Source organism: Ranitomeya variabilis, chromosome 3 (assembly GCF_051348905.1).
Source record: "Ranitomeya variabilis isolate aRanVar5 chromosome 3, aRanVar5.hap1, whole genome shotgun sequence".
Lineage (NCBI taxonomy): Eukaryota > Metazoa > Chordata > Amphibia > Anura > Dendrobatidae > Ranitomeya > Ranitomeya variabilis.
In genome coordinates this window covers 518339817-518361509 of record NC_135234.1, presented here as the reverse complement: position 1 = coordinate 518361509, position 21693 = coordinate 518339817, and the positions used below count along the sequence as shown (strand labels likewise).

At 44.0% G+C, this 21693-nt stretch overlaps 1 protein-coding gene across 8 annotated transcripts in view; it reads left to right on the top strand.

Annotated features, from left to right (window-relative positions):
* MCF2L (MCF.2 cell line derived transforming sequence like) overlaps positions 1-21693 on the top strand; it is a 376751-nt gene that overhangs the window by 85222 nt on the left and 269836 nt on the right. The window contains exon 2 of one of the 8 annotated variants that reach the window (XM_077296985.1): positions 16133-16200. The exons of the other annotated variants lie outside the window; for them this stretch is intronic. Coding sequence (XP_077153100.1) covers positions 16179-16200 — 22 coding nt within the window. The 5' untranslated portion in view covers positions 16133-16178. The remainder of the gene's footprint in view (positions 1-16132; positions 16201-21693) is intronic. 8 annotated transcript variants of the gene reach the window in all.

Below are 21693 nucleotides of genomic sequence, written 5' to 3'. Positions count from 1 at the left end.
GGTCCCAAGTACTTTTTTCTGATGAAAGCAAATTGTGCATGTCATTTGGAAATCAAGGTGCCAGAGTCTGGAGGAAGACTGGGGAGAAGGAAATGCCAAAATGCCTGAAGTCCAGTGTCAAGTACCCACAGTCAGTGATGGTGTGGGGTGCCATGTCAGCTGCTGGTGTTGGTCCACTGTGTTTCATCAAGGGCAGGGTCAATGCAGCTAGCTATCAGGAGATTTTGGAGCACTTCATGCTTCCATCGGCTGAAATGCTTTATGGAGATGAAGATTTCATTTTTCAGCACGACCTGGCACCTGCTCACAGTGCCAAAACCACTGGTAAATGGTTTACTGACCATGGTATTACTGTGCTCAATTGGCCTGCCAACTCTCCTGACCTGAACCCCATAGAGAATCTGTGGGATATTGTGAAGAGAAAGTTGAGAGATGCAAGACCCAACACTCTGGATGAGCTTAAGGCCGCTATTGAAGCATCCTGGGCCTCCATAACATCTCAGCAGTGTCACAGGCTGATTGCCTCCATGCCACGCCGCATTGAAGCAGTCATTTCTGCCAAAGGATTCCCGACCAAGTATTGAGTGCATAACTGAACATTATTATTTGATGGTTTTTTTGTTTGTTATTAAAAAACACTTTTATTTGATTGGACGGGTGAAATATGCTAATTTATTGAGACAGGTTTTTTGGGTTATCAGGAGTTGTAGGCCAAAATCATCAGTATTAAAACAATAAAAGACCTGACAAATTTCAGTTGGTGGATAATGAATCTATAATATATGAAAGTTTAATTGTAATCATTACATTATGGTAAATAATGAAATTTAACACTATATGCTAATTTTTTGAGAAGGACCTGTATATACAGCACAGGAGGAGCGGTACTGTGCAGTATATATACAGGACAGGAGGAGTGGTACTGTGCAGTGTATATATACAGGACATGAGGAGTGGAACTGTGCAGTTTATATATACAGGATAGGAGGAGTGGAACTGTGCAGTGTATATATACAGGACATGAGGAGTGGAACTGTGCAGTGTATATATACAGGACAGGAGGAGTGGCACTGTGCAGTGTATATATACAGGAGGAGTGGAACTGTGCAGTGTATATATACAGGACAGGAGGAGTGGAACTGTGCAGTGTATATATACAGGGCAGGAGGAGTGGTACTGTGCAGTGTATATATACAGGGCAGGAGAAGTTGTACTGTGCAGTGTGTATATATTCAGGTCAGGAGGAGTGGTACTGTGCAGTGTATATATACAGGGCAGGAGGTGTGGTACTGTGCAGTGTATATATACAGGACAGGAGGAGTGGTACTGTGCAGTGTATATATACAGGACAGGAGGAGTGGTACTGTGCAGTGTATATATACAGGTCAGGAGGAGTGGTACTGTGCAGTGTATATATACAGGACAGGAGGAGTGGTACTGTACAGTGTATATATACAGGACCGGAGAAGTGGTACTGTGCATTGTATATATACAGCACAGGAGGAGCGGTACTGTGCAGTATATATACAGGACAAGAGGAGTGGTACTGTGCAGTGTATATATACAGGACATGATGAGTGGAACTGTGCAGTGTATATATACAGGACAGGAGGAGTGGCACTGTGCAGTGTATATATACAGGAGGAGTGGAACTGTGCAGTGTATATATACAGGACAGGAGGAGTGGAACTGTGCAGTGTATATATACAGGACAGGAGGAGTGGAACTGTGCAGTGTATATATACAGGACAGGAGGAGTGGTACTGTGCAGTGTATATATACAGGGCAGGAGGAGTGGTACTGTGCAGTGTATATATACAGGAGGAGTGATACTGTGCAGTGTATATATACAGGGCAGGAGGAGTGGTGCTGTGCAGTGTATATATACAGGAGGAGTGGTACTGTGCAGTGTTTATATATACAGGTCAGGAGGAGTGGTACTGTGCAGTGTATATATACAGGGCAGGAGGAGTGGTACTGTGCAGTGTATATATACAGGACAGGAGGAGTGGTACTGTGCAGTGTATATATACAGGACAGGAGGAGTGGTACTGTGCAGTGTATATATACAGGTCAGGAGGAGTGGTACTGTGCAGTGTATATATACAGGATGAGTGGTACTGTGCAGTGTATATATACAGGAGTGATACTGTGCAGTGTATATATACAGGAGGAGTGGTACTGTGCAGTGTATACAGGATGAGTGGTATTGTGTAGTGTATATATACAGGAGGAGTGGTACTGTGCAGTGTATATATACAGGGCAGGAGGAGTGATACTGTGCAGTGTATATATACAGGATGAGTGGTACTGTGCAGTGTATATATACAGGAGGAGTGGTACTGTGCAGTGTATATATATATACAGGAGGAGTGATACTGTGCAGTGTATATATACAGGGCAGGAGGAGTGGTGCTGTGCAATGTATATATACAGGAGGAGTGGTACTGTGCAGTGTTTATATATACAGGTCAGGAGGAGTGGTACTGTGCAGTGTATATATACAGGGCAGGAGGAGTGGTACTGTGCAGTGTATATAGACAGGACAGGAGGAGTGGTACTGTGCAGTGTATATATACAGGACAGGAGGAGTGGTACTGTGCAGTGTATATATACAGGTCAGGAGGAGTGGTACTGTGCAGTGTATATATACAGGGCAGGAGGAGTGGTACTGTGCAGTGTATATATACAGGACAGGAGGAGTGGTACTGTGCAGTGTATATATACAGGTCAGGAGGAGTGGTACTGTGCAGTGTATATATACAGGTCAGGAGGAGTGGTACTGTGCAGTGTATATATACAGGGCAGGAGGAGTGGTACTGTGCAGTGTATATATACAGGATGAGTGGTACTGTGCAGTGTATATATACAGGAGTGATACTGTGCAGTGTATATATACAGGAGGAGTGGTACTGTGCAGTGTATACAGGATGAGTGGTATTGTGTAGTGTATATATACAGGAGGAGTGGTACTGTGCAGTGTATACAGGTCCTTCTCAAAAAATTAGCATATAGTGTTAAATTTCATTATTTACCATAATGTAATGATTACAATTAAACTTTCATATATTATAGATTCATTATCCACCAACTGAAATTTGTCAGGTCTTTTATTGTTTTAATACTGATGATTTTGGCATACAACTCCTGATAACCCAAAAAACCTGTCTCAATAAATTAGCATATCAAGAAAAGGTTCTCTAAACGACCTATTACCCTAATCTTCTGAATCAACTAATTAACTCTAAACACATGCAAAAGATACCTGAGGCTTTTAAAAACTCCCTGCCTGGTTCATTACTCAAAACCCCCATCATGGGTAAGACTAGCGACCTGACAGATGTCAAGAAGGCCATCATTGACACCCTCAAGCAAGAGGGTAAGACCCAGAAAGAAATTTCTCAACAAATAGGCTGTTCCCAGAGTGCTGTATCAAGGCACCTCAATGGTAAGTCTGTTGGAAGGAAACAATGTGGCAGAAAACGCTGTACAACGAGAAGAGGTGACCGGACCCTGAGGAAGATTGTGGAGAAGGACCGATTCCAGACCTTGGGGAACCTGAGGAAGCAGTGGACTGAGTCTGGTGTGGAAACATCCAGAGCCACCGTGCACAGGCGTGTGCAGGAAATGGGCTACAGGTGCCGCATTCCCCAGGTAAAGCCACTTTTGAACCATAAACAGCGGCAGAAGCGCCTGACCTGGGCTACAGAGAAGCAGCACTGGACTGTTGCTAAGTGGTCCCAAGTACTTTTTCTGATGAAAGCAAATTTTGCATGTCATTCGGAAATCAAGGTGCCAGAGTCTGGAGGAAGACTGGGGAGAAGGAAATGCCAAAATGCCTGAAGTCCAGTGTCAAGTACCCACAGTCAGTGATGGTGTGGGGTGCCATGTCAGCTGCTGGTGTTGGTCCACTGTGTTTCATCAAGGGCAGGGTCAATGCAGCTAGCTATCAGGAGATTTTGGAGCACTTCATGCTTCCTGGCACCTGCTCACAGTGCCAAAACCACTGGTAAATGGTTTACTGACCATGGTATTACTGTGCTCAATTGGCCTGCCAACTCTCCTGACCTGAACCACATAATCTGTGGGATATTGTGAAGAGAAAGTTGAGAGACGCAAGACCCAACACTCTGGATGAGCTTAAGGCCGCTATTGAAGCATCCTGGGCCTCCATAACATCTCAGCAGTGTCACAGGCTGATTGCCTCCATGCCACACCGCATTGAAGCAGTCATTTCTGCCAAAGGATTCCCGACCAAGTATTGAGTGCATAACTGAACATTATTATTTGATGGTTTTTTTGTTTGTTATTAAAAAACACTTTTATTTGATTGGACGGGTGAAATATGCTAATTTATTGAGACAGGTTTTTTGAGTTATCAGGAGTTGTATGCCAAAATCATCAGTATTAAAACAATAAAAGACCTGACAAATTTCAGTTGGTGGATAATGAATCTATAATATATGAAAGTTTAATTGTAATCATTACATTATGGTAAATAATTAAATTTAACACTATATGCTAATTTTTTGAGAAGGACCTGTATATACAGGGCAGGAGGAGTGATACTGTGCAGTGTATATATACAGGATGAGTGGTACTGTGCAGTGTATATATACAGGAGGAGTGGTACTGTGCAGTGTATATATACAGGAGGAGTGATACTGTGCAGTGTATATATACAGGAGGAGTGGTACTGTGCAGTGTATATATACAGGAGGAGTGATACTGTGCATTGTATATATACAGGGCAGGAGAAGTGGTACTGTGCAGTGTATATATACAGGACAGGAGGAGTGGAACTGTGCAGTGTATATATACAGGACAGGAGGAGTGGAACTGTGCAGTGTATATATACAGGACAGGAGGAGTGGAACTGTGCAGTGTATATATACAGGACAGCCTTCGGTAGGCGTACAAGCCTTGGAAATGATTCACATCGCAGCGCACGTTCGCTCTGCCGGCACCATTATAGTCTATGGCCCCGTTGGTGTCTGAAGCCCCCCACAAATCGGGATTCAGGCTCAAGTCCCAACTGGACCCATGAAAGGGGAGAATAGCACAACGTGAAAGCATCCTTACCCTAAAAATGATTCTTTCCCTGTATTCTCATCACAAGTGGGCAGACATGTGACTGCAAGTATAGAGTCACTTGCAACAAAGAAGATGATGATACTAGGTCAAGAAATATTATATCAAAATAATCACTTTATTAATCATTAATAAAAGCAAAGACAACAAGCGTAAGAAAGGTGATGACAACAATGAGGGTGTTGTACAGACAGCAGGAGGCACGCACCCAGGAGGTATAAATCCACAAAACCCTATTATAACATACTAATAACACTGGTCAACAGCATTTTTGGTGCCAAAGATATTTCATCGAATTTAGGGTATTTTTGGGGTGCTGATTCTGAATATGTCATCAGTTTTGCCAGATTGGCTCAAGTTTTTGAGATTTTTGGTATCTTATTTATAGCACTTGTTGGTAAATGCGACGCATCATCTCATTAATTTCTTTGGATTAGTACTTGAACTGAGCAGTTCTCAATATAGTTTTGTGTTAATTAGTGTTCTAAAAGTTTGTTCATAGCTTGATTTTTGCACTAACTTTATGTTGTTGTCTGTTTTCCAGTTTTAAAGCATGAACTCATCAAGAAGAAGTTGTCTTAACGGTCCAGACTCATTCTGTTACATTTGTGGTGAATACACACTGCCAAAACATAGAAGAAACATAACAGACTTCGTAAAAAAAAGTGTATTTTGCCTATTTTGGGGTTATGCTTGGGGACCAAGACAAGTTTTGGGCACCACACATAGTGTGCAAAGCATGTATCGAATTATTACGAAAATGGAGCAAAGGACAAAGAAAAAGCTTCAAATTTGGTGTTCCAATGGTGTGGAGAGAGCCAAAAAATCATCATGATGACTGTTATTTATGGTAAACACAGGTACAGGCACATCTTCACAATGAGGGACAGGCCTTCTTGCAGATTCCATGTTACTCCCATTTTCGTTTCTTATGCTTATTGAATCCTTGCACTTGCACTGCACAGAAATAACAGTCATCATGATGATTTTTTGGCTCTCTCCACACCATTGGAACACCAAATTTGAAGCTTTTTCTTTGTCCTTTGCTCCATTTTCGTAATAATTCGATACATGCTTTGCACACTATGTGTGGTGCCCAAAACTTGTCTTGGTCCCCAAGCATAACCCCAAAATAGGCAAAATACACTTTTTTTTTACGAAGTCTGTTATGTTTCTTCTATGTTTTGGCAGTGTGTATTCACCACAAATGTAACAGAATGAGTCTGGATCGTTAAGACAACTTCTTCTTGATGAGTTCATGCTTTTCACTGGAAAACAGACAACAACATAAAGTTAGTGCAAAAACCAAGCTATGAACAAACTTTTAGAACACTAATTAACACAAAACTATATTGAGAACTGCTCAGTTCAAGTACTAATCCAAAGAAATTAATGAGATGATGCTTCGCATTTACCAACAAGTGCTATAAATAAGATACCAAAAATGTCAAAAACTTGAGCCAATCTGGCAAAACTGATAGCATATTCAGAATCCGCACCCCAAAAATACCCCAAATTCATTAAAATATTTTGGACACCAGAAAAAAAAAATTTTTTTTTGTTGACCTGTGTAATCATAGCTAATCCTCAGTTATTGCCCATGAGATGTATCTACAAGATATAGAAAGCAAAATAGTTGGCGGTAAAGGATTTTCTCTGCAGGCGGGATCTGAGGAAAATCACTAGAAACCATGAACCACAGTCACAAAGGAGGCTGCATTCAGCTCAACAATCAATAATGTCATAATGACGATAGTATACAAGACCAGTGGAAAAAAACAGTATCACCTAACAGACCATGTTATGATATGAACCGCCGCATAAATTACCCACCGCAATGTAGATAGTCAATCCTGGGGACGCGCCTCCGCCCCAACGCGCGTTTCGGAAAACAACCTTCGTCAGGGGGCATACAATCCATAATAAAAAGTGGTTTAAGTAGGTTTGACTCCGGAAATGTATTGCGTCTGAGCACCGGAAGTAGTAGCGCGCCGTCATTGCAACCACAACGCCGGCAAAATCCCCGAGCAGTGGAGAAACGAGAGAGACCACGGGGGCCCCACGTGATCGCAACCGTCCAACCACAATCACGGAGACACGCAGGTGCAGAGGAGCCAGAGGACGCGCTCAGTACTAAGTAAAAACCCAGATACATACTAATAATATAGAAGGAGGCACAATGTCAAATGGGAAGCAATCACTGGGGAATAATACATAAATACATAAGTGATCTAATCTAAAACGATAATCACACCCACTTAATGACTATTAGCAACCCGAATATATAATATATTATATATTGTTCAGCACATTGGTGTCATACATTACAGCAACCACCACTACAAACCCCTAATTAGTGCTAATTAATAGAGAAAGGTCCATATCAATCCAAAGTGCCAAAAATGCTTAGATGAATCATAGTCTATAACGGATCCCAGTGGACTCATCCTATGAAAGCTTGATAGAAGAAAATCACGATGTGATACCTTCAAACCGGTGTCCAATATCGGAGTCAAAATAGCTAAAAACGACATTAAACGAATAGATAAAAACAAAATTAGTATTAAAACCAATACAACAGCCGCAAAGTGACGCCCTAGCATCAGCACTGACCAATCATCACAAAAAAGGGGCATAGCTAATATTATCATTTAAACCCGCAGGGTGGACTGTGTTCAAAGTCCAGATCCACCTAGACTCCATGCGGGCCAAATGCTGGAAAGTACCCCCACCACGAATCCCCACCTCCAATAGATCAATACCCCTTGCCCTGAGGAGACTGGCATCGCAGTCATGGAATCTCTTAAAATGGCGTGGCAGTGTTGTTAATGTGGAGATGTCCTTCTCCGCAGCCGCTGCGCCGATGCCCAAAACATGCTCTCTAATACGTGTTTTTAATTGGCGTGTAGTCATCCCAACATATCTTTTATTACACGGGCATGTCACAATATAGATAACATTCCTACTAGTACACGTAATTCTTTTTCTAATTGTAAATTCACGGGACCCATCTGAATTGGAAAAAAACCCAATCCGCTCAATGTTTGGGCATGCGACACAGTGGCCGCAGGGAAAGCACCCCACCTGGACTGCCATAGAGTCCAAAAAAGTGGTCACCCGCTCGCCTGTATAGTGACTATGGACTAGAATGTCCCTAAGATTCCTGGACCGTCTGACCGCAATGCCAGCCCTCTCAGGGAGATACCGCGAGATAACGGGGTCAGCCCTTAGAACATGCCAGGACTTGGCCAGAATCCTTTTCATCAGTGGGAATGATAGTTGGTGACAAAACGGACAACATCACGTTCCTGTTTACTTTTAGTCTCATACAATAACGAATGTCTCGATGTATATCTAGCTCTATTGAAGGCTTTTTTGATACTCCGGTTACTATACCCACGAGCAGTTAGTCTTTTAAGTCCTCCGCCTGAATACAAAAATCAGCTTCAGTAGAACATAGTCTACGGAGGCGAAGGAATTGTCCCGTTGGAATAGCCTGAATAATATGGCCAGGGTGGGAGGAGGAGGCATGCAACAATAAGTTTGTGGATGTAGGTTTACGATAGATATCCGTCTGCAGCTCGCCATGGACATCACGTTTCAGGGTAACATCTAAAAATTCAATGGTATCCCTATCAAATTTGTATGTTAATAATATATTACATCCGTTGTTGTTTAGTGATGCCATGAAGTCCTGCAGACTTTCAATGGACCCCTGCCAGATCAACAGGATATAGTCAATGTACCGCGTCCAAGAAAGGACGCGGCACATTGACCCCGGGTGATCCGGCAGGGAGAGGTCCCTCTCCCACAGCCCCAGGAACAGGTTAGCGTAGGCAGGGGCAAAAGGAGCCCCCATAGCTGTTCCCTGGAGCTGCAGGAAGAAGGACCCCTTGAACACAAAAAAATTATTATGTGTTAGTGAAAAATCCAATAATTTATAGATCAAACCCTTAATTTCTCCAGGTAAATTTGATGTATCCAAGAAAAACTCAATGGCCCGAAGGCCGTCCTGATGTCGAATGCTGGTGTAAATCTCATCCTCCTCCAGGTGTATACCATCCATTCTCCTAAGGAGCTCACCAGTATCCTTAAGGAACGACGGCAAACCTTCAACCAACGGTTGTAGTTTCGAATCAATCCATTGGTTGACCTTCTCGAGATAATTGCCCCTTCCAGAAATTATTGGACGACCAGGGGGCGTCTGCATGTCCTTGTGAACCTTAGGAAGGAGGTAGAAAGTCGGGATGGTAGGTTCGGCCACAATTAATGCCGATGCCAATTCACCGGTAATTGTCCCCACCTCCTTCGCATTTTTGATGATATTAATTAGTTGTTGAGAGAAAGTGGACAAGGGGTTAAACGTAAGTTTTTTTACAGCATGTACGGTTGTTAAGTTGTCGATAGGTTTCCTTTTCATAAAGAGTCTTCGGCCAGATAACTACGTTTCCCCCCTTGTCCGCTGGTTTGAACACTACATCAGTAAGATTCTGCAGGACATGGAGACGCCCCCTCTCCTCCCTCGTGAGATTATGTCTATAAATATATCGAGGAATCTCAAGAAATTCTTTTGTCACTATCTGCACAAATAAATCAACACTAGGACAGCTAGCGAGGGGAGGGAATTTTTTAGATTTGGGGCGAATGGAATTAGGGATCATACCTCCTTCAGGAGTGTTGTGTTCAATAGCCAACTCTTCTAATGTACGCAAGGCTATCTGTTCTTCCTCTGTAGGGAATAACGTAGCCAGATTACCATCAAAAAAATGTTTTTTAAAAACTAATGACCTGGCGAACAGATGTAGATCTTTAACTGCCCCAAACACATCAAAGGGTGCTGCAGGTGAGAAGGAGAGACCTTTTTCTAACAATGTCAAATCCGTAGCCGTAAAATTATGTGTACTCAAGTTAATTACCATGTTATTGCGTTTTCTGGACTCTGAAGGGTAATCATCACGTCTATAAGGGTGAAATGTGAAGTCTCTTTGATTCCGCGTTGTCATTCTTGACCTAGTGGTCATTGAAGAACCTGATCTATCTGAAATATCACTGACAGATGAAATCGAAGTTTGTGATGGTGTACGTCTTATCTGATCGCCCAGCTGTCTACCCTTTTTCCAGAGATACACTCTCTTACTGTCATAGTCATGGCGATCTCTATTCAGTTTGGTGGATTGAGTTTCCTGGATTTTCTTAACAACACTATCAAGAATTTTGTCCATTTGGCCGTTAAATGTACTAATCTGTTCCATGGTCCCACGATTTCAAATCATCTTCTGCTGTTTTAATGGATATATCCAACTGAGCGATCACTCCCTTATTATAGTCACTCAACAATTTCATCAATGTATTAGAACAATTGTTGCATGCCTCCTCCCAACCGTTGGGGCGGAGGCGCGTCCCCAGGATTGACTACATTGCGGTGGGTAATTTATGCGGCGATTCATACCATAACATGATCTGTTAGGTGATACTGTTTTTTTCCACTGGTCTTGTATACTATCGTCATTATGACATTATTGATTGTTGAGCTGAATGCAGCCTCCTTTGTGACTGTGGTTCATGGTTTCTAGTGATTTTCCTCAGATCCCGCCTGCAGAGAAAATCCTTTACCGCCAACTATTTTGCTTTCTATATCTTGTAGATACATCTCATGGGCAATAACTGAGGATTAGACATGATTATTAGTATGTTATAATAGGGTTTTGTGGATTTATGCCTCCTGGGTGCGTGCCTCCTGCTATCTGTACAACACCCTCATTGTTGTCATCACCTTTCTTACGCTTGTTGTCTTTGCTTTTATTAATGATTAATAAAGTGATTATTTTGATATAATATTTCTTGACCTAGTATCTTCTTCTTCTTTGTTGCAAATGTTAATCTGATGATGGTTCTTTATGTCCTTTAAATCTATGGGTACAGATTGCTGTTTTATTACTTGTTACCATGAAAATTTGCCATATAAGTTGCTAAGTATAGAGTCACATAGTGACTTCAGAAATGTGTGTATAGTACGAAAATCCCTTTAAGGATCACCTGGCAGCTCAGCTGACATATCGGTTGTAGTAATTATTTTATTACACTATGGCTGGTCCAAATAACTAAAGCAATTGTTACCATCCACCTCTCGTGTCTCCCCTTTTCCTCATAGATTGTAAGCTTGCGAGCAGGGCCCTCATTCCTCCTGGTATCTGTTTTGAACTGTGATTTCTGTTATGCTGTAATGTCTATTGTCTGTATAAGTCCCCTCTATAAGTTGTAAAGCGCTGCGGAATATGTTGGCGCTATATAAATAAAATTATTATTATTATTATTATTCCACATGAAACAATGATTCTGGAGCACTTTTTCTGGGACCCTGTCTGGTTACTTTATTACTCCTCTTAAAAATGTATGAATAAATTGAGTGTCTCCTTGTGGAGGGTGCCATGTCTGCGTAAGGAGACTTCTAGGCCATGCAGTCTGAGAATTAAAAGGTGCAAATAGCCTCTTCTGAGAGGCAGAGCGCTTGAAATGTAGTGCCACCTAGTGGATGCAGCAATCCATCTTGTTTTAGCCACACATCAGTGGTTCCATCAAGGCTTCTGTCTGAAGCACTGGAAACAGGATTTGGGCATATCCATTAGGGGCCATTGACTTTAATGAAGGAGACACGGAGACACTTTATGCTCTGTTTGATCTTACTTTTGGCAGTGTCTACCTTTCTGAGACATGGTTGACTGCATTTTCTACCTGAAAGAAGGATACTGCCAAAAATGATGTCAGACGGAGCACAAAGCTTCATTAAAGTCAATGGCCCCGTCGGTGGATACAACTAAATTCTATGTATCAGGGCTTCATATGGAATCTCTCACGTAGCCACAGGCAAGTTGCCAAAACGTGATGTGAACCTGGCCTTGGAGGGATTTTCCAGGATTATTCTTAGTTCTGTGGTTTACTGTATGTAAAAGTACCAAATTATCCATACTCTCCCATGACAGGTCCAGTGGTATCTGTTATTGTCCAGGTTGCAGTGGTGACATCACAGCTATTGTGCACTGCTGCTTGCGTGTGCCAACTGCCTTGGGATTACCGCTATACCCAGGGATTGCCTGCAGTGTGCTGTCACCAGTGAACGCGATCAACAAGGACTGGGACCAGTGGTGAAGAGGCAGCGTTGGCCTCGTTGTGGGTGCCAACAGTTTTTGTTTCCTTTACATTGGTAAAACCAGGGAACTAAAAATGTAGAATCCTTAAAGACCCGTCTAATAACACTATAAGATAGAGAAAAAATGGCTCTATCTACTATATAATTGTCTAAGGGGTACTTCCGTCTTTCTGTCTGTCCTTCTGTCTGTCTGTCTGTCAGCAACTGCCGTCACGGAAATCCCGCGTCGCTGATTGGTCTCGCCTGCTGCCAGTCCTGGCTGCCGCGACCAATCAGCGACAGGCACAGCCGGCCGAGAATTAGTCCCTCCCTACCGCTAAGTCATCTGGGTAATTTCGCAATGCATCCTGGGAACGGAAGATGGCGGCAGCCAGGCGCGCATCAGCACAGCTTCGCTGGATCCCGGCGGGTGAGTATATAACTATTTTTTAATTTAATTATTTTTTGTAACAGGGATATGGTGCCCACACTGCTAAATACTACGTGGGCTGTGTTATATACCGCGTGGCTGCTATATACTACCTGGCCAGTGTTAGATACTATGTGGGCTGTGTTATATACTATGTGGGCTGTATTATATACTGCGTGGCCACTGATATATACTGCGTGGCCTCTATTAACGCATCGGGTATTCTACAATATGTATGTATGTATATAGCAGCCACATAGTATATAGCACAGGCCACGTAGTATTTGCTATATACTACATGGCTCCTATATACTACGTGGCCTGTGCTATTTACTATGTGGCTGCTATATACATACATACATACATACATACATACATACATACATACATACATACATACATATTCTAGAATACCCGATGAGTTAGAATCGGGCCACCATCTAGTAATATATATGTAGCACTACTCACTAGTCTTGGGAAACACGTTTTTCATCCTTGCTCTACTGCACTTTTATGGCAGGTCTTTTTTTCTATATTGCCTCATGCTTTCAGGGTGGTAGTTTGATGAAAACAATTGGGAAAGTCATGACTTTTGGATATGGGATGGACCCCACTCCTTCTTAAAACCACCATAACTACTGTAAACCTAGGTACTAAAATAAATACACAAAACACATTATTTTGGTTGTCAAAATGTCCACAGCTTTTATTCAAATCACAGGATTAAATAATCACAGTAGGAATCAGGTGGAGTGTTAGTACATTGGGATTCACAAGTACTGCGATATCCCCAGCTGTCTGACATACAGCACCAGGACAGACAGCCATAAAGGGGCGGCACGCACTGGCTTGCCATTCAAGCAGAGCCAGTAAACTTTCAGGGCACCAATAACCCTATTATCCTCACTCCTGTGCTTATTCACTGTGCCCGCCCCTGATTGATGTTACCATTACAACGTCCTTGAGGCTGGCCGCCAAAGCCGAGCCTGCTCACCACCATGAGGTTTTACATCCTCTATTAGTTAAAATGAGTCCACCTTAACTTGTCTGCAACTTCCACCTGACTCCTAAACCGCAAAGCCGTGACGGGTTATAAATTCCAAGTCTCATTTGACACTTTTTTCTTTTTTCTTAATAATTAAATCATTTTTGTAAACTTAAAAACTAGAAGTCCCTGCAAAAGCATTAATGGGACCAAACTCGGCAAACCCCCGACTCACAAAGAGTCATCCTACAGCGCTCAGGAGAGGAAAAAAACCCTGTGGAGGAAACCTCCAGGGAACCATGGCTGAAAGATTGCCCTTCCCTTGGGCTTAGAAGGTTACCGCAAATAATAACTTTTTATAGCCAATATACAATTGAACCTGGTACAAGATATACAATGACAAATTCAAAAATACAATGAAACATTTATCATTATACAAGCAATAATTAAAAAGTTTAAGGACAAAGATTATAAACAGGGCGGGAGGGCGGGTAATGTTTCCCCCTGTCCATCCTGTGAGAGAAAGAGGGAGAGCCAGAGTTGCCTCCCCTATATAAGCCCCACCCTCCTCACAGTAATACACCAGGCACAAACATCTAAACTTCCTCTTAAAGCAACAACACTCTTGTTTAAAATCTACACCGCAATACAAACAAAAGCTTCAGGAGTTCTCGGTCCACCCATCCCCAAGTCATGTCCACCTCCGTCTAGTCTCCGGTGGTTTCTTTAGTGTCAGATCGGTATTTCCATATAATGTATTAATATTGGCATTAACAGTGTTAAATATGAACACCACTGGCTAATTACATACAAATAATGCTTAATAGAGACCAGTATCTTGTGAGATTTTTGGTACATTTTCTGTCCATATTTGTAGAGACGATAGATATATTCCCTGTGCCACCTTTTTGGACGCACTGTAGCCTTCCTGGATGCCGGAATTCCACATGTCCCACTTATTAATCCAAAAAGTTAGACCTGCATAATTAAATCCTGTTAATTTTATGGTGATGTACTGGACATATTAAAAAATGCTGTAAAATAAGAATTCTTTCAAAAAGAGACGTGTTCATTTTTTTTTGTTATCATTTAACAAAAATGTAAAGTGAACGAACAAATGAGTAATGTAAGTAAAATCAATATAAGTGTTTGGAGTTAAAGGCAACCTGTCACCCCCAAAATCGATGGTGAGGTAAGCCCACCGTCATCAGGGGCTTATCTACAGCATTCTGTAATGCTGTAGATAAGCCCCTGATGTTACTTAAAAGAGGAGAAAAAGAGGTTAGATTATACTCGCCCAGGGGCGGTCCCGCTGCGGTGCGGTGCGGTGCGATGGGCGTCTCAGGTCCGGTCCAGAGCCTCCTATCTTCATCAGATGACGTCCTCTTCTGGTCTTCACTCTGCGGCGCAGGCGTACTTTATCTGCCCTGTTGTGGGCAGAGCAAAGTACTGCAGTGCGCAGGCGCCGCCCCTGGGTGAGAATAATCTAACCTCTTTTTTTCCTCTTTTAGGTAACATTGGGGGCTTATCTACAGCATTACAGAATGCTGTAGATAAGCCCCTGATGACGGTGAGCTTACCTCACCATCGATTTTGGGGTGACAGGTTCCCTTTAATGATATGCTTGCGCTCCAGGGCAGGACTATGGGGGTCTTCATGGGGTGCTCTGCTTACCTATTCATACTTCTGGCAGATCACTGATCCCTCACTGACCTGCCCCCTAGTTTACATACTGAATATTACATGTATTGAAAAAAAAATTACATTCAGCAGGCAGACACCCGTATAATATGTATTAAATTGTTTTATTTGCTGATATAAATTTATTCAGAAAAAAAACATTCTGTCTCAAAATAGCATTCTGTCTCAGTATTATCTATCAGCGATCGATCGATGCTACTGCTCAGGTGCATCTATCTGATCGGACAAATGTATAGAAGCGAGGCCATGCCCACCGGATGGGCTCTGGCTGTGAGTAACACTGGGGGGATTCAGCCACACAGAGTGACTGCAGACTTATCGATTTGGATTGGACAACCCCTATAACTCCAAACCCCAGAACTGAGGGCTTTGATTGTGTGCGATGAATGCAGGAAGTACAATTTCTATCCTAATTTTATTCTTTTAGTGTTTTGAGTGCAGTTTATATATAAGTAAAACCTTACCTGCCATATATCTGATATATGTTGCCTAAATACAAGAAAGCTACAACTGGGTATTCCTGCTTTGCATATTTTATGCGTTAGAATCGGGCCACCATCTAGTAATATATATGTAGCACTACTCACTAGTCTTGGGAAACACGTTTTTCATCCTTGCTCTACTGCACTTTTATGGCAGGTCTTTTTTTCTATATTGCCTCATGCTTTCAGGGTGGTAGTTTGATGATTTTTTTTTCCATTTTGTTGGGCTTTTATGCTGCTTTTTATATATTTTTAAATACAAGTTACCGTAAGTGAATGAATTGATCTGATTTTCTTCCCTGCGTGGTTGTATGCAGCCTGTTATGCTGTTTGTAGCCACTAGGTGTCAGCAGAGCAGTAATTATGGAAGACATCCAGCAGAAGGGTAAGATGTCCAAATTTCTTGATTTTGTGAGTGTTTGTCTACAAATGTTATACCTTGGAAAGAATTCTCTTTATTGTGGTATCGTTGCATTTTCACATCTGAAAATAACTAAGGCTAGTTTCACATTAGCGTTTAAATCCGCAGCGTTTAATCCGCATACGCAGGTGGTGGAAAAAACGCATATAAACGCGTACAAACGTGGCGTTGTTTAGACGCATGCGTTACCGCATGCGGTAAAAAAAATGCCGCGTTTGTACGCGTTTATATGCGTTTTTTAATGCGTTTGCGTTTTTGGTGCGCATGATGAGAAATTTCACAAGAGAAAAATCAAGATAACCAGACACCGCCAATGGGACTACAGAGGGCGTGTATTATGGGATTTCTTTATATAGACCCCTGAACAGCTGGAATCTTCAGATTTTGCTCCTGTATCCTGTGTCATGATGGATCTTCGCATGGTGAGCTTTTATTTCAACCTGGATTTAAGCATCAAGCTGTTTCTTGCCTGTGCTTTTGCTTGGGAGCAAGACAGAAATCGCCAAAGATGGAGAAGGAGACAACGTAGGCGTTTTTGGAGACACCCCATTATCGAACTACGTGAGAGCCGTGGAGTCTATCACACACTGTATGCCGAGCTTAATGCCAACCCAGAGAAATTCCATGAATATACAAGGATGTCGCAAGACTCGTTCCGGGATTTGCTTGGTCGTGTCCAAGGAGCCATAGGGTACCGTCACACAGTGCCATTTTCATCGCTACGACGGCACGATTCGTGACGTTGCAGCGTCGTATAAGTATCGCTCCAGCGTCGTATACTGCGGTCACACATTGCAATACACGGCGCTGGAGCGATAATTTCATGACGTATTTGCGATGTAGAAGCCATTGGTTACTGTGCGCACATCGTATACAACCTGTGTCACACAATGCAATCATGCCGCCACAGCGGGGCACTAGACGACGAAAGAAAGTTTCAAACGATCTGCTACGACGTACGATTCTCAGCGGGGATCCGGATCGCAGTAGCGTGTCATACACAGCGATATCGTAAATGCATCGCTGGAACGTCACGAATCGTGCCGTTGTAGCGATCAAAATTGCACTGTGTGACGGTACCCATACGGAGACAGGACACCCAGCTCCGTAGAGCGATTCCACCGGAGGAACGTCTGCTGGTTACATTAAGGTACGTTCCAAATCTAAAACAATGACAGTCCAAATTTAGTGTTTTCTGACATGTATGTTTTGGGTATTTTCCTTTCTTTCTTTAGCGTAACCACACCATAAATAGAACAGATTGTAATGTTTTTTGGGTTTGTTTTTCTTACAGATTTCTGGCAACCGGAGAGAGTTTATCATCCCTCCACTTCCAATACCGGCTTGGAATATCCACCCTGTCCGGAATAGTTGCGGACACCTGTCGGGCTTTGTGGAATGTACTCCGGGATGAGTTTATACCCGTACCCACCTTGGACATGTGGCTTGAAATTGCGGAAAAATTCTGGAGTGTGTGTGATTTCCCCAACTGTTTAGGAGCGGTGGATGGAAAGCACATCCGCATTATCAAACCTGCCAGAACAGGATCGGAGTATTTCAACTATAAAAAATATTTTTCTGTTGTGCTCATGGCAATAGCTGATGCGAACTGTCGCTTCATCGCCCTGGACATTGGAGCTTTTGGCCGTGGCAACGATTCCCAGACTTTCAAGAACTCGGATATGGGCCGCCGTGTGTATGGCAAAAATTTCAATTTTCCCCCGCCACAACCTCTCCCCAACACTCAAGGTCCACCGATGCCATTTGTTATGGTTGGGGATGAGGCCTTTCAGATGTGTGAAAACCTACTGAAGCCCTATTCCAGTCGGGACTTGAACCACACTAGAAGGATCTTTAACTACAGACTGACCAGGGCCCGAAGAACAGTAGAGTGTACCTTTGGCATTCTGGTCGCTAAATGGCGCATTTTTGCATCAGCCATAAATCTAAAAGTGGAAACAGTCGACGAGGTGGTCAAAGCATGTGTGGTTCTGCATAACTATATAAAGGCTAAGGAGCAACCCAACATTGAACTGGATGAAGCAGTTGCACACCCACTGCCCGATTTCCAGCATCACCCGCTGCGGTCAACTGCAGCAATTGGTCACATGCGGGACCAATTTGCTGCCTTATTTGATTCAGATATTGGACGTGTGTCATGGCAGGACAATGTTGTGTAAATGTCCTGTTGTAATTACATCTGTACCAGTAATTTTCTACAATGATAATAATATTTCTCATTAATAAACTTTAGCTTTGGTTGTGTTGACCGTGTCTCCTATGTATTTCCTCTACAAACCAAGGCTGTCCTAAAACTAGCAGTATTTGGTCTGTATTTAATATCAGTATTTGTAATCCAAAACCAGGAGTGGGTGATAAAGGCAGAGGTGATAGTTATTCTATTAATATCATAATTTACTTCTAATTGTTCCACTCCTTGTTTTGGCTTACAAATACTGATATAAAACACTGGCCACATTCTGCTAGTGTTATGGCAGCCATTTTGCTTTATTGGTAAGCTTGTTGACGTCATTGCGTCCTGATTCTGTTCTGCTGTATCCATTGGACACAGACTGAAGAGACAATGACTGTCACTCTAAAGCAGACCTGGGCAAGATGCGGCCCGCCTGATGATTTTAAACGGCCCGCCAGCTAGCTGTCACTTCTGACAGCCGCCCCCGGCACCGCTCGGCCAGCCGCCAGATGCTTGTGAGGAGGACCGCTGGCGGCTGGAGTGAAGGCCCTGAACTCATACGCATCAGCCCTGTACGTCACGTGCAATGTGAGCAGCAGAGCCGGGTTGAATATCGGTGGCTGCGGCCATCTTCCCAAGGCCGCGCGTGCGCAGATGGAGTGCTCTGCTTCACGGGGCTTCAGGAAAATGGCCACGGGAGGCCGCACGTGCGCAGATGGAGATCGCGGCGGCCATTTTCCTGAAGCCGAGTTTGCAGATTTAGATCTCTGCTTCAGGAAAATGGCCACCGCGATCTCCATCTGCGCTCGCGCGGCCTCCCGCCGCCATTTTCCTGAAGCCCCGTGAAGCAGAGCACTCCATCTGCGCACGCGTGGCCTCGGGAAGATGGCCGCCGCCACCGATATTCAACCCGGCTCTGCTGCTCACATTGCATTCCGGGCCACTGCGTCACCTCACCGGTGGAAGGGACCCTGCGCACGCCATGCCGCACCTCTGCCGTCGCCACACCACTGCTGCAACCCCCCCATGGACACCAGGCCGTGGCGTCGCCCACCTAAGCAGGAAGGGACCCTGCTCAGGTGCACGCCACACCGCATCACCCCACCTCTGCCGACACCATGCCTCCTGTGACCCTGTTCTGCCACCGCCAGCCTTCAGGTAAGACACTGTACATTCGGACAATAAGACTGACCCCATCTTATAAAAAAATCTTTTTTTCTGCAATTTTCACCCCAAATTTGGGGTGCGCCTTATAGTCCGAAAAATACAGTAATTATATTAGTCCGGCCCTCTAAAACCATCCCAATTTCTCATGCGGCCCCATGGCAAAATTAATTGCCCACCCCTGCTCTAAAGAGATCTATACTCATCAAGTCAGGTGTCAGAAATAATGAATTCATGATGCACATATAACAGCTTCATGAATTCACTACTTCTGACACCTGTACAGGTGAGCATAGATATGCCGTGTGTGATCACCATCGTCCCTTCAATTTGTGTGTAATAGATTATGTACAAAGAAGAGAAAATGGTGGTTATACAAGGCAGTTCTCTACTCACCAGGTCAGGTGTCCTAACTAATGAGTTTTTTGACACCTGACCTGTTCAGTAGAGTTCTGCACTGTATGTCCGCCATTTTCTCTTTTGACTGCAACACTAGTCACAGGCAAAGTAGAAAGAAGAGATTATGGAGATAATACAAGTATACATTTTTTGGCCCACCTCATATCTCTATACTAAAGACACAAAACTGCAGTCTTTTTTTTTTTATAACTACTGGAGATATGATGTGGCCAAAAAATAAAGTGTGTGGCGAAGTTTCTTATTTGGCGCACGGTGTGTGTTGCCGGCGGCGGAAGACACCAAACATAATTGGGGCAAATCAATTTTTTTATTTTTTAACAACCAAAAAATGTATTTAACTGCGCCGGCTTGGGGTAGAGTGACGTAAACAGGGGGTGTGAAGCACTGAGGCCTGGCTAACCGTGGAGGACGCAGAGGTGGCAGGAGAAGGGGCAATGAAACTAGTAGGGTCTGGAAGTTCGGGGATGGGGCTTGACACATGAGAGGCTTGAGACGCACTGGAAGGGTGAGACAAACCTGACATTACAGACACATTGGGAGGTGAAGGGGGAGGAATACTAAGAGTCCTCTGTTTTTTTTTTGTTTTTGTTTTTTTTTGGGGGGGGGTTTGCCGGGTTCTGGGAAGCCTTGGTGGGCTCATATGGCGTGGCGTAGTAGTGGGTGACCTGTCAGGGACCGGCTGCACCATGCCAGAGTCCATAGTGCTCGTAGAGCGTGCAGCCATGCCAGAGTCCATAGTGCTCATAGAGCGTGCAGCCATGCCAGAGTCCATAGTGCTCGTAGAGCGTGCAGCCATGCCAGAGTCTATAGTGCTCGTAGAGCGTGCAGCAATGCCAGAGTCCATAGTGCTCGTAGAGCATAAGGCCATGCCAGAGTCCATAGTGCTCGTAGAGCGTGCAGCCATGCCAGAGTCCATAGTGCTCGTAGAGCGTGCAGCCATGCCAGAGTCCATAGTGCTCGTAGAGTGTGCAGCAATGCCAGAGTCCATAGTGCTCGTAGAGCGTGCAGCAATGCCAGAATCCATAGTGCTCGTAGAGCGTAAGGCCATGCCAGGGTCCTGCTGCATCGTGGTGGTGGCGGTACGCAAGGCCATGCCAGGGTCCTGCTGCATCGTGGTGGTGGCGGTACGCAAGGCCATGCCAGGGTCCTGCTGCATCGTGGTGGTGGCGGTACGGAAGGCCATGCCAGGGTCCTGCTGCATCGTGGTGGTGGCGGTACGGATGGCCATGCCAGGGTCCTGCTGCATCGTGGTGGTGGTACGGAAGGCCATGCCAGGGTCCTGCTGCATCGTGGTGTCAGTGGAGGAGGTCCAAGCAGGAGCAGCGGTTGTCAAGGTGGTGGCGGTGGGATGTCCAACTGCACTTGGCATGGTGGTGGTGCTGTAGTGGTGTCCGGCAGTGCTAGGAATTGAGGTGGCCGTGCACCGGTATGCAGCAGAGGTCGGCATTGAGGTTAATCGTGACAGTGAAGGCACAGGTGGATATGCCGACACTGTCTGCTGGAAATACCGACTCTGCTGCATAGCCTGCACGTAAGCAGCATTGCAGGCCTGCATGACACTCAGCTGGAGATCAGGAGTAAGGTGTTCCGACATGCCCTGCTCAATTTGGTTAAAAAAATTATGTGCTGGCCTCTGGAGGTCGGCTTTCACTTGGTCAAGGCATTTGGTGACCTCCTGG